A 12,188-nucleotide genomic window follows, 5' to 3' on the forward strand; every position below is an offset into this window, starting at 1 on the left:
CTCATCACCTTTATTCACCACGGTGGGCGCATCCGCAGTCACGGCCCAAATCTACCACGACCGCGGAGTCTCCCACGCGCGCACGCAGCAATAAATACGGCACGGTAATCAGCGGGTGTGACGCGACTATTGTGTTATCCCATCCGTCAGCCGCTGCCCACGCCGCTTTGTCTGCCCGAGGCTGTCGCCTGAAAAGGCGTGCCCACACCGCACCGCACGAATCGGGCCACGTCGCCCACCACTAGCGGAAGACCCGCGCGCATGACTCGCGACTCGGCATCATTTCAAACCAAGACGGAATATTCCTTCAGGGGTCCCTTTACCCTCAAAGGAATCGCATTCCGAGGCCTTACTGATAAGGGGTTTGAAGCCTGGCCCTTCAGGGGGTTCGACAGGCGCCTCAGATCGCCAGAGTCAGGAACTGCAGGGATGTGCCGTACAAGCTACCCTCGAACACGAAGTTCAAGACATCCTACGCAGTGTTCAAGGCCGGTCGAGGGTGCCTAGAAGGGGGATCCCATCGAGGGAGAGCATCGAGCCCTCGAACTCTACCGAATGGGTTCGAGCCCCACCTAGTGAACCCTTGCGAGCGCTTTATGAGACGTGTCTATGGACCACGAGCCGACCCCTATCGAACAGGGCACGGACGTCCGCTTGAACAATCCGCTAATAGCTCACTGAAGCAGCCATAGCTCGCGGCCCGGGCATGGGTAGCATGGTGCGCTTCTCCCCTCCTCCCTGCAGAAGGGCGACGAGGGTCGTAATCGAAGTCGAGGGTTCCCCTGAATGCCTTCATACGGGCCTGGGCTCGGGGGGCTCCTCGCACACCACGGTTCAAACCGCACCCTCGAATAAGCCGACAACCGTCAATTGTGAAGCTCCACGTGTCTAACCAAACCCTCCGCTGTAGACATACGCCCTCCTGATAGTTAAGCTGAACGCTGGGCCGCTGTACCAGCACTGAGAACGCCGAGGCCAGCTGAAAGAGTGCCGATGCCGGCTGAAAAAGACGCTGGACGGCCACCCTAGTAAAGCTACCCAGTGGGGCAACGTTTATAGCCCTTGGACGAGCACAAACTCTCCTCCAAGGCCTCAGGGGCTACACCCGCAGGTGCGCTGGCGCGCCCCCGCGAAGGTGACTTCACACGTATTCGAGGGTCGTAACTCTATGTACACCCCTATACCCTCGGTAATCCTCCCCGTAGAGGGGAAAGGGGACTTTATTGCTCAAATACAAATAAAGATTACAAACGGTTACCGGCGCGAAGCCATCGAAAGATACAAACACGTTGCCACCTATGTGGCAATTTTCTCTGTCTTGGGGAGAAGCTAGCAGCGAAGAAAGGCACCGAGCCCCTAGCTGATGCAACAACGAGGCTGCTAGGGATGCGAGGAGCAGCCCCCAGACCACACGGGTCCCGCGGGATGCTTTCCTCGCAAGCCTTCTTCTAGCGTCTTCTCCACCGAAGACCACGCGGGGGGTCGAGCTGGCGGACAGCGCCCTCCGCACCGTCTCCCCGAGAGCAACCTTGTCGCCGGGGGGGACGATGCGAAAAACGGCCGCCGGACCTGGCGCCAGCGCCACGGTCAGGCGTCTCTGCCCCCCTTCAGGCTAGGGGACATCGCAGGAGCAGGACCCCACGGGCCCAATGCTCTTCTGCTGATCCCACTTGACCTGAGGGATGGAGCGCACGCCCACTCCGGTCTTCTCCTACCGCTCGCAAGCATCCTTCTAGCGCCAAAAGCCTAAAAAAGCCAGGCCACCCCATCTGGGGGCCGGTCCCAAAAAGGCAAAGGAAACATTATGAGAGTCGGGCAATGCTGGGAGGAAGAGCTGGGAGGGTGGAGAACAAAGGGAAACTCACGACCTCTATTTATAGCTGCGCCGGGCGCCAAGCTTCAAGCTTGTCAAAGAGCGGAGGCTTGTATCGCTCGTGATGACGCGGCACTCCACAAGCAAAAGATACCCTCGGTTACCACGCCGAGACACTACCGAACGAAATAAAGCAAAAATGAGCCCCTGGACGCTAAGCAGCGCAGCATCGGCTCAGGGTGGCCACCCTCGAACGGCGCGCCACAAAGCAACCAGGGAAGCCAGGGCCAAGGCCCTGAAGCGCGGGACAACGCGACGAAAGCACCAGCTGCCGAGCAGCAGGCACCATCGTCGCCCTAGCCCCCCCCTCAGCGCGCAGACACGTCTTGTCCTTCAAACAAACAAAGATGGCTAAGCCCACGAAGGCCCTGACGAGTGTTGCCGGCAGCCGGTTGGTCGGAGCAGAGATATGCACACGAAAAGAGAGCATAGGGGGTCATCAAATTATCCATGCAATGCATCAATAATGTCGGGTACCACAATTAGGGGCACCCTAATTGGGGTACTAAGACCGCCCTTTTAAAAAAAACACAAACACCTGATAAGACGGCTAAGCCCACGAAGGCCCACGGCCTGCTTCTCATTCAGAGGAAAGGGAAGGACTCAAAAAAGCCCAGCGTGCGGCCCATTTACATCCCCCTCGAACCCGCGGAACGATCTCCGCCTCGCTCGAGGGTCCCTCTCAGGCCCGCCCGGCAATCTCCGCCTCGCTCGAGGGTAGCGGATCTACCCTCGAGCAGGTGACCAATCTCCGCCTCGCTCGAGGGTAGCGGATCTACCCTCGAGCAGGTGACCGATCTCCGCCTCGCTCGAGGGTAGCGGATCTACCCTCGAGCAGGTGACCGATCTCCGCCTCGCTTGAGGGTAGCGGATCTACCCTCGAGCGGGTGACTCATCTCCGCCTCGCTCGAGGCCACCCCTCGGCACATGGGGACAAACAGCCCCGCTGCCCAACCACTCGCCGTACGAGGGCATTAAAAGCCAGCCACTCCACCACGGCTCAAAGGACAAGTGGTGCCAGGCCGCCACTCCCACAGTAGATGTGACCGGGGTCCCATCCGCTGACTTTGGTCACCACTCCGCCATCCCGGACGCTGTAGCAGCGGCTTGGGACCTGCGACGCGGGATAAGACAGGCTCGGTACTGCTCCCGCCAACCTTCCGGACCCGCCTCCCACCGAGGAAGGGGTCCGGCAATGTCACGTGTACGACCGAGAGAAGCGCCCAGCTCACACGGACAGAGATCGGGACCTCCACCCTTTAGGAGCCCGGGACCTCCACGTGTCCCCCGGACCTTCTGGAGTGCACGCCTGCACTCCGACCAGGGGGTCCGGGGCCAACCCGCGCCATTACTACCGCCGGGACACTGCAGGACGACCGGCGCCATCTCCGCGGGACCAAGGACGAAATCCAGGACGACAGCGACGCGCGTCGCCTTCCCACAGTGTACTTCCTACAGTATCCGACCATTGTACCCCCGCGATTTAGGGGAAAACGACGACTTCCGTGTCCCCACTCATGTACACCACCCCTCCTTACAAACTATAAAAGGAGGAGGTGGGCTTCCTTTAGCAAGGGGCTGTCTCTCTAGCTGACAAAAAGGCTGGCTGGCTGGTCTCTCTGGTCTCGCTGCTCTCCGTCACTCTCTGGCTTCTTTCTTCCAAGAGGACGTTCAGGGATTGCTAAGCGCTCACCCCAACCAACTCCACTTCTAGCAGAGACTTGGGAGCTTTCCTCCCTCTCTCACCTCGCTTGTAACCCCTACTACAAGCACTCCGGGTGCAAGATAATATAGTGCCCTCGCACACCCCCTTTGCTGGACGTACGGCCCCGCGGCCGGAACCAGGATAAACCGTGCGTTACTGTGTTGCCTCTTGCATCATCATCTGGGACGAGAAAACACGCAGCATTTACTAGTTGAGATCCGGACCCCCGGGTCGGGACACCGACAAATAATAACAGATGAGATGAGATGAACAGAGCACAATGCAGAAAATAAGCAATGGGCGATCTTTGCTAGAACTAGAAGGTGACCGCACACCTGGCACCGCTGACCTGACATTCATGTTTCGGCACCATGTTCTGCAGTCTAGAGAAATCCTCAGAACAGAGCACAACGAAACAGAGCATGGGAACCACTACTATCTAGTGATCTCATATTCTCGTCGCGCACCAAAACAGAGCAGAGCAGGCGTCTTAGTTGCACTTAGTTGCAATGAAATGCTACATCAGTTGCCCTGTATTAGAAAGAAACAGAGCGATCGGCCATGCATTCAGGCACTCATAATAGTGAATAAAATAACTTCTCGACCTTTTTCGTCCCATAAGCAACGCCTTTTGCTACGGTACACCGAAATGACTGTGGACCGTTGATCTTATACACTATTACCTCTTAGGAGGTAATAGTTTTAATATTTATTCTATGTATTTTAAATACAAAAAGTATGGATTAGATCTAATTTGCATGCATGTTTAGTTGAGATTAGATCTAACTTGCATGCAGATTAGTTGAGATGTGCCGGCTATGGGATTTTTTTGAGATCTCAGATTTGTTTCTTAACGAGAATAAAAGCAAACATGCGGTGTTTGATTACTTCGAAAAAAATATGTTCATGGCAATAACGTGTATACGCGACAAACTTGGCTAGAAAAATATTTTTAGAATCATATCATGACCGGTGTCTATGAGATCTGTACCATCTAATGTGCCATGGCGTGACATTTGGCAGATGTATTTTTTTGCCCCTCCATGCCATGCACGGCACATACTGGTAGAAAATTGGGTGTAACGTTTTTTTTTAGCCATGAAGTGACATTTGCCAGCCAAATTTTTATTTGTACCAAAGGTTGTGCCAGCCATTAAATTGAGACAAGAAATATTTTTTGTCCCCTCGAAGCGTTAGATGTGACATCAAATTATCTCTTAGAAGGATTTGAAACAGCATATAATTTTTTAATTCATTATCATAGACATGATTCATACATCAAAAATTTATCTTGTGAGTCCAAGAAAATAGCACAGAGATGGTACAGAATACAAGGTAAATCCAAATTTTGTGACATGTTATGAATTCTCTAAAACTAATTAAAACATGTGTTGCAATAGGAGGTAGGACTACAATTTGATGACATGTTAATGTTTATCAAATCTATCTATAAAAAGTTGAAATAATTGAAATTCTTTTTCACCAAGATTAGGCCCATCTTACCTCTCACGACGGGTCCACTTGTCAGGCCAAAAGGTTTCACGAAAGGAAGTGAGAGATTGGTTTCACTACCGGAAACGGCTTATTTGCCGTGTGTTGGTGGAGGACACCCTTCGGGACGATGGAGTGTCACAACAGCTCGGGATGGGATGAGGACCCCTTCGGAAGTGGAACGGACCGCGGAATGAGAAGACACAATGAACGCACAGTAACAGAGCAACAATTACTCTTGTATTAAATGTAATCTTACAACGATCATGGATTACAGCTTGCATTCATCCGTGGTCCCACGTTGAGCCCACATGCTATTCGCTTGCTTGATGCTCGACCTCTTTGCTTGGTGGGCTTCGGCCCAGGTCGTCTGAGTGGACCTGAAGGAACCCTCCCGCCCGAGGTCTTCGCTAAGGTGGCTTCCCCAATACCGTGTGCTTACATCTTTGTCGTATGCCTTATATCGACCACATGACAAAGATTCTGTTTGCATGAGACAACTATTAAATACACATCAAATAAGGCACACATGGCATATATGTTCTTTGCTCGTTTGCAGGACAAGAATACACACAGCAAATATATAACACACGGCAAAATAACACGTTTATCGAGTGCCTGAATCCAGGCACACGGCCAAGTAATAAAATTGCCGTGTGTTTGTTTAGCACACGACAAAGTAATATTTTTTTTCTCTTTTCACCTCGAAACTTTTTCTACTATTCACATACAACATGTAGTAAACTATATTAAAATTTGGTACTTTTGTATTTATTTGCTATATTTAACCAATAAATTGCATTTCAACCAATTAATTGCATTATATTTAACCAGTATGTATTCACAAATGTACTATATCGTCATCTATAGCCTATGGGCCGGATTCAACAAAAAGCCCAGCAAAAGAAAGCCAAAATTAGGAATCGCTCCCATCCTAGCCCGAGCCGGCGAGCCCCCTTCGGTCCTTCCCAGTCTGTCCGCCCCCCTCCCTACCGCCGCCGTCTGCGCCCCAGACGGCCAGACCCAGCCAGTGCGCCTCCGCCTCCGGCCCTCCGTCCTCCGCCCAGCGCCCCAGCCCCAGCGTCCGGCTCCGGCGATCGGCTTCCGAGCTCCCCAACTTCAGCAGGGCCGCAGCCCACAGGGGAGGTAGTACTGAGGGGTGGGGGGCAGCCGCCAGCCGGGACATCCAGGGGCGGCGAGTGCGGAGCGCCCCAGCACCAGCGCGGCAGCGCCCCAGCGGCCTGCGGCGCCGAGTACTGCTACGCAAGCCAGCAGCCCAGCAAGGTAAGATGATAGCTGGGCTGCCGTGGGGCCGCCCGGCGGAAGGCATGACCAACTCGATTTCTTCCCATCCAGTCTTGATAATTTCCGAATTTGTAGGTTCAAGGGCAAGTTCCTGAAGCGGGGAGTGAAGGAGGTCATCAGGAGCAACAGCAGTGGGAACAAAGGTTTAGTACTTTCGATTTGATCTTCCTGTTCAGCTTTGTCCATATATTTGACAAGGGTGTCAGCCAGAGAAATATTGCAACTTTTAGTAGATACGCCCAGTTGTGTGATATTCAACTTCTATATAATTTTTAATAGGTAACAATAATTTAGCATGTCAGCACCGACCCAGACACTTGAAGAGTTAGCTGAGTATGAATATATTGTAGAGAAGACTTTCCTTTCTGAGGATAATGGGTATGAGTTCTTCAATGCTTTTGCAAGGAATAAAGGGTTTAGTCTAAGAAAGGGGAAGGTTACACGTGCACCAAACAAAGATGACATCTCAAGTCGTCAGTATTTATGCTCCAAAGCGGGGGCTAGGCAACCTAAATTCTTGATCATGGAAGATAAGAAAAGGAGACCCCGGCCAGTTACACGGTTTGAGTGTCCATTTGAGGTGGTGATTAAACATAACCCTGAGATGAATGTATGGTATGTATATAAGTACATCGATACGCACAACCATGTTATGGCCAGATCAAATGAAGTAGGTTTCCTCTTCTCACATCGTAGAATTTCAGACCGGCAGAAAAAAGAAATCTTAGCATACCAGACTGCTGGTCTAAGGAAATATCAAATTATGGATGTATGATATGATTGATCATTATTTCCATTGTGTTTCTCGCATTAGGAGAAACGAGTCGCAATTGGACTGTGAGGCCTCCCAGTCCATACCAGTGGGCATTACAGAACATCATGTCTTGGAAAACTCAGCAGCAGCTGCTAACTGTTTCACTCCAGCAAATTTTTATTTGGTGCAGAAGGAAATTACAAGGGCAACACTGTATGACATTGGGGAAATTTTGGAGTCTGATGTTTCGACAAAGTACATTGTTGCAGCAAGAGGTGGCACCAAGGTTTTTGAAGTGGAATGTGATGATGAGGAGACCCTTGGAAATGTTAGCTGCAGCTGTTTGAAGTTCGAGTGTGAAGGAATTCCTTGTTGCCATATCATGGTTGTGTTGATTACACTTGGTGCTGCGATGCCACAATGTTGTGTGCTAAACAGGTGGACACTTAATGCCAAGTCTGCTAGCTCTTTAGAAACAACTGATCATGTGAACTCAATGAAAGGGACTCGTTTCAGTGAACTGCTTATGTTGGCAAAACCAGTTTTCGAAGAAGCATCATGTTCAATTGATGAATATATGAGATGGAAGGAGATTCTTGAAGCGGAGCTCAAAGGAAAAAGAAAAAGAGAAGATATAGAGGGTGAATCAAGTGGTATTGAAGACAGAGAATGGCTTAGAAGCTGAGGCAGTGAGGCATCACCAATAAATGTCCAAGATCCTGACATAGTCCAAAGCAAAGGAGCTCCAAAGAGGTTCAAAAACTTCTTGGACAGGCCAAATAAAAGGAGGTGTTCAGAATGCAAGGCAACCGATCACGACAAACGGACTTGTCCAAAAATTAAAAGGTGATCCTTTTTCTATATGTCGTATATAGCTACAAAAAAACTGGATTATAAATGACTGAAATTCAATTGACTGCAGGAGATGGTGATGGGAAATTTGGGTCTCTCCATGTCTTGATCAGTTTATTCTCTAAATATTCGATCAGGTTAATCTCCCTATAGTCATCATGTTGTCAATTACTTCATATTGTAGTAAGTACACTTGAAATTCAGTGATCATTTTAGTTACTCTAGCTATTTTGTTGTGCTTTATGTCCAGGTATTTGCTACGGTCTGCTCTTGGGTAGCAAGCTGTTATGTACGGGAACATCTACCACAGGCGACATCGCAGCTAGAGTGGCACGCGCCCACGACGCCAACTGTTAGAGGAGTCAAGGGCCTATTGGGCCTTAGCCCATTAGGGTTAATTAGTCGCTTGCTTAGGGGTTAAGTAAACCTCTCTATATAAGGAGAGGAGATGTATCAATCTAATCAAGCAAGAGATTAGAAGGAAATCCCTTCCCTCTTGCCGGCCGTGGGCGAAGCCCCGCGGCCGGCGTTCCCGGCGCCCAAAACCCTAGCCGCCGCTTTCTCCCACTCGCAGCCCTCCATCTCGTGAACAGTACCCTCGGTACTGTAGCACCGCGGGTACTGTAGGGCCGCCGCCGCTTCCCTCAGCACTCTCTCCTCTCGATCCCATCAGCGTTCATAACACCAACACTGATGCGGCAATTGTATCTTTGCTTTTTAGATTTTGTAAGTTGGAACTGGTTGTGTAAAAGCCTGAACCTGAAGGCTATTGCAAGTACGTATCATTTTAACAAATATTCGAGTGAATGTGTAAGTGTTTCTGCGTGTATATATGGCATCATTTCACAAATCTGAATAAGCACGTGTGTGCATACATGAACATTCAGCATTGCGTGTGATTGATTTTATTTTATTTGATCCAACACATGCGACGTTTTTCATCATATGCACGCATTCCTGTGCAGTGACGAAGCTGGACAGCTTCATAAGGTTACATTGACAACCGTTAGTGCTAAAAAAGTGAACTCATTTTCAGAAACTTTGTCCGATAGCTATCAGTTTTTTTTTTCTGCTGAGTGCTCAGAATTCATCAAACCTGGAAAGTAGTAAGGAATGCTGCAGAGATCACTAATTGAAAAATAACATGTCATCTGGTAGTTCAAACACAAACAACTATAATTTAACTCCAATATGGCAAACTTGGATAGCATAGCTAGCAACAAGAGCCTTCTGTTCTTTGTATGACCAACTCTAGAATAAATCTAAACTATTTTACAAAAATCCTGATGGTTTGAAAAATAGAGATCAACTAAAATTCTGGGTGGCAAGTACATGCTCTTTGCTGGTAGTAAGCTCATTCAAGGGCGACAAGATCAGCTCAGCTGGCATCTTCTTCCTAAATTTCTCCATATCCTTTTGCGTGAATGGATTTGTTATTTCACTCCCATTCCAAAATTGCATATATTTTATTGTAAAAATCCCGCATGAGCACCTGCAATTACAATTTTTAACCATTACAATAAATCTATGGATAGGTTCAATTCTACCCCCACAATACAAGCTTATGAAAATTCTTACGCATCATGTTGTGGTGGAATGTTTTTCTTCACAACAACATCCCATTGTAGAATGTCATAGTTACTCCACCTGGACTCCAACTTGTCAGATGATGCCAAAATTGCTTGCAAAATTGAATGAATTCCACATCTCTGAAAGGTAGCTTAAGTCAAAAAAATTGTACGATTAGCTTAATAGTTTCAACTTACTTGCTTAACAGTATATCGCACATACCAATTCGACTAATTCTTCTTCATAATTTATGGTCCTATTGAAAGAATTGAGAACTTGAATTTCATTTCTAGCAGGGTACAGAACACAGAGCCACCAGTGACTTTTTGTATTATTCATGGGAATGAAGACCTACATTAACATGGACATTAACTTTTAGAATCTGCATTAAGTTGTGAAATGGAAAACTATGATATCAGTGTTACCATATCAGCTCCAACCAATTCCTGAGCAGACTTATGGCACAACCTCCACCAAGGTACACCAGTTTGTACCCAAGCTTTCCCAATCATTCGTAACCACTGACAATTGACATCTAAAAGTGCATGCTTTATCTCGTTAGTATCTTTTTTCCAATCAGAGTTGAATATAGTTGCATAGGAGTCTACTATCTGCATGCATACATAATAATATTAATTACCAAGAAATTTTCTATGGCAAATACATAAATTAAAGTACACGACTTACCCCAGAACATAACCATTTGTCTCCTGCATCCTCTCTCACACGTGTTACTAGACATTTCAATTGATTAGCACCCAGCTCAATTCCACCTATGCATACTAGACTTTTTTTTGGTTCAGTCGCTAATTCCTCCAAAATATATTTAATGGCGTGAAGTTCCAAGTCACTTAACTCTAGTCCTTTTGTAATGTCGCCTGCATCATTGTTAAACATTAATATATAGAAAGTATCTGTTCAATGAAAAACCAAAGCATGAACACATACCAACATTTGGACAATTAGTTTTTGTTGTAGATACCCTATTCTGCTTTGTGCCTATTGTTATCCCCATACAGGGTTAATTTATGGGCCGAAAGCAAGATGGGCTTAATGAAGAGATTGAAGAAGGCTTGTAAATCGGTTCCTGCGTGAGCATTTAGGCCACATGGGCCATGTATCTTTAGATTTAGCTCAAGATTAGAGATAGAGTCCGATCGGGACAAGATAGGATTAGATTGTTTCCCAAGTCTCCAGACTATAAATATGTACCCTTGTTATTCATGAAAAAAAAAGAACGTTATCATGTCTCGCAAACAACAACTCTCGGCGCATCGCCATTCCTAATCCTAGGGTTTCATCCAAGTAAGCGCCATGCTGCCCTGATCGCTTCTTGCGATCAGGGCAGCGTTGTTCTTACTTTTACCTTGGTATTACTCGTACTGAAGCGTTTTTGATGGCGAGTAGTACTAGTTATCTTGGTGTTCGTAGCACAGCTTTAGTAGATCTATCATGCTTTTGTTGCTTATTGTCTACGAATATCATGTTGTCTTTACGCGATCATGTCATCATTTTATACTAGCTCTTGTTGCATAGAGTTAGCTGCGTAAAGGCAACATCCTGCTTCTTTTATATTTAGTAGATCTGATCTGTTATGGTTCGTTCTCATGATTGGGAATTAGCATAATATCTGCTAGGTTAGGCCTTGCAAACGGTTTGGATGATCCGGTGACGTGTTAGATGCTTTGCTTTAGTCTTAATAGGGAACTGATCCGGGAATCGGCTCTTGCTAGTTTTTAGGCCTCTGTTTTTTTGTTATGGTTTAGTTATTTATTATCTTCACTAGGCCCAATCACGTGTAGGATGTTCCGATCTAGCAGTGAAACTTTTACCATCGTAGATTAGATTAGCTAGGTTTAATTGAAGCAGTCTCCATAATTACATGCTTCATCCCCTAATATCAGATACATAGATCTGATCTGACACCGGGACTCGATCGGCTCTTTAAAGCCGATGCAAGAGTCATCCCGGGGAGCCGACCCCACGGCTCGGACTTATGTTTACATGTGTCTTTATACGCAGGCAAACCGTTTGGAGCACGTTCGCACCCTCCTGATCGGGTATAGGTCAGGTGGCACGCCCGACATTCTCCGGAATCTCCGGACGCGTGACGGAATTGCGGGCCGTCGACGAGGGAGCAGTGCCTGCCAGCGCTCCGGTAACCTCCCGGCTCTTTGTGTTGCCTATCGCTGCTCGCCGGTGGGTTTTGACTGACAACACCTATGTACGGAGACTTGCAGACTTTGCTTTGTTGCCTATTGGTTCTGGTTTTTACCTTTTCAACCAGTGTAGGACTCAAAACAAAATCAATTTTCCTCTTTGCTCCTGAAGATAAGTTGGATGAAGAAACCTCCCTTTCATCACCAGTACCCTGCTCCGGACATGGTTTTTCTTTCTCTGATTTATCCATACTTTTTGCATGACTTGCCAACTCACTTTCCTTTTGAACATTGGAATAGTGCCAAATTTCCAGCAAGTCCTGTTCTTCTTGAATTCAACCAGGTTGTCCAACAAATGAACTAATGTGAATCGTGCCCAATTGAGATTCTTGATTCTTGAAACATTAACCACCAAATCTAAATAGTTGCTGGCAACATATCCCTTAGAACTAGGTGCCAAAATTGTTCCTATAGCATATA

The 12,188-nt window shown here is 47.6% G+C and overlaps 1 protein-coding gene and 1 long non-coding RNA gene across 3 annotated transcripts; one reads left to right on the plus strand and one right to left on the minus strand.

The window, feature by feature from the left end:
* The first annotated feature begins 6,004 nt into the window (after positions 1-6,004).
* Positions 6,005-8,839, plus strand: LOC120645008. Of its 2 annotated transcripts, none has more exons than XR_005664039.1 (5): positions 6,005-6,353; positions 6,450-6,517; positions 6,654-7,974; positions 8,051-8,117; positions 8,231-8,839. It is a non-coding gene; the product is annotated as an uncharacterized LOC120645008 (long non-coding RNA). The 2 variants fall into 2 exon arrangements; XR_005664040.1 differs by having other exon boundaries at positions 6,006-6,353; positions 7,319-7,974.
* Positions 8,840-9,219: 380 nt separating this feature from the next.
* Positions 9,220-11,956, minus strand: LOC120645004 (ubiquitin-like-specific protease 1A). Its single transcript, XM_039921747.1, has 7 exons — positions 11,770-11,956; positions 10,498-10,548; positions 10,237-10,427; positions 9,975-10,160; positions 9,772-9,900; positions 9,559-9,689; positions 9,220-9,472 (listed from the first exon to the last, which is right to left on the minus strand). Exons 4-7 carry the CDS (start codon positions 10,059-10,061, stop codon positions 9,286-9,288), a joined length of 534 nt encoding a protein of 177 aa, XP_039777681.1. The 5' UTR covers positions 10,062-10,160; positions 10,237-10,427; positions 10,498-10,548; positions 11,770-11,956; the 3' UTR covers positions 9,220-9,285.
* Positions 11,957-12,188: the final 232 nt, after the last annotated feature.

The sequence above is a fragment of the Panicum virgatum genome, chromosome 8K (genome assembly GCF_016808335.1).
Source record: "Panicum virgatum strain AP13 chromosome 8K, P.virgatum_v5, whole genome shotgun sequence".
Lineage (NCBI taxonomy): Eukaryota > Viridiplantae > Streptophyta > Magnoliopsida > Poales > Poaceae > Panicum > Panicum virgatum.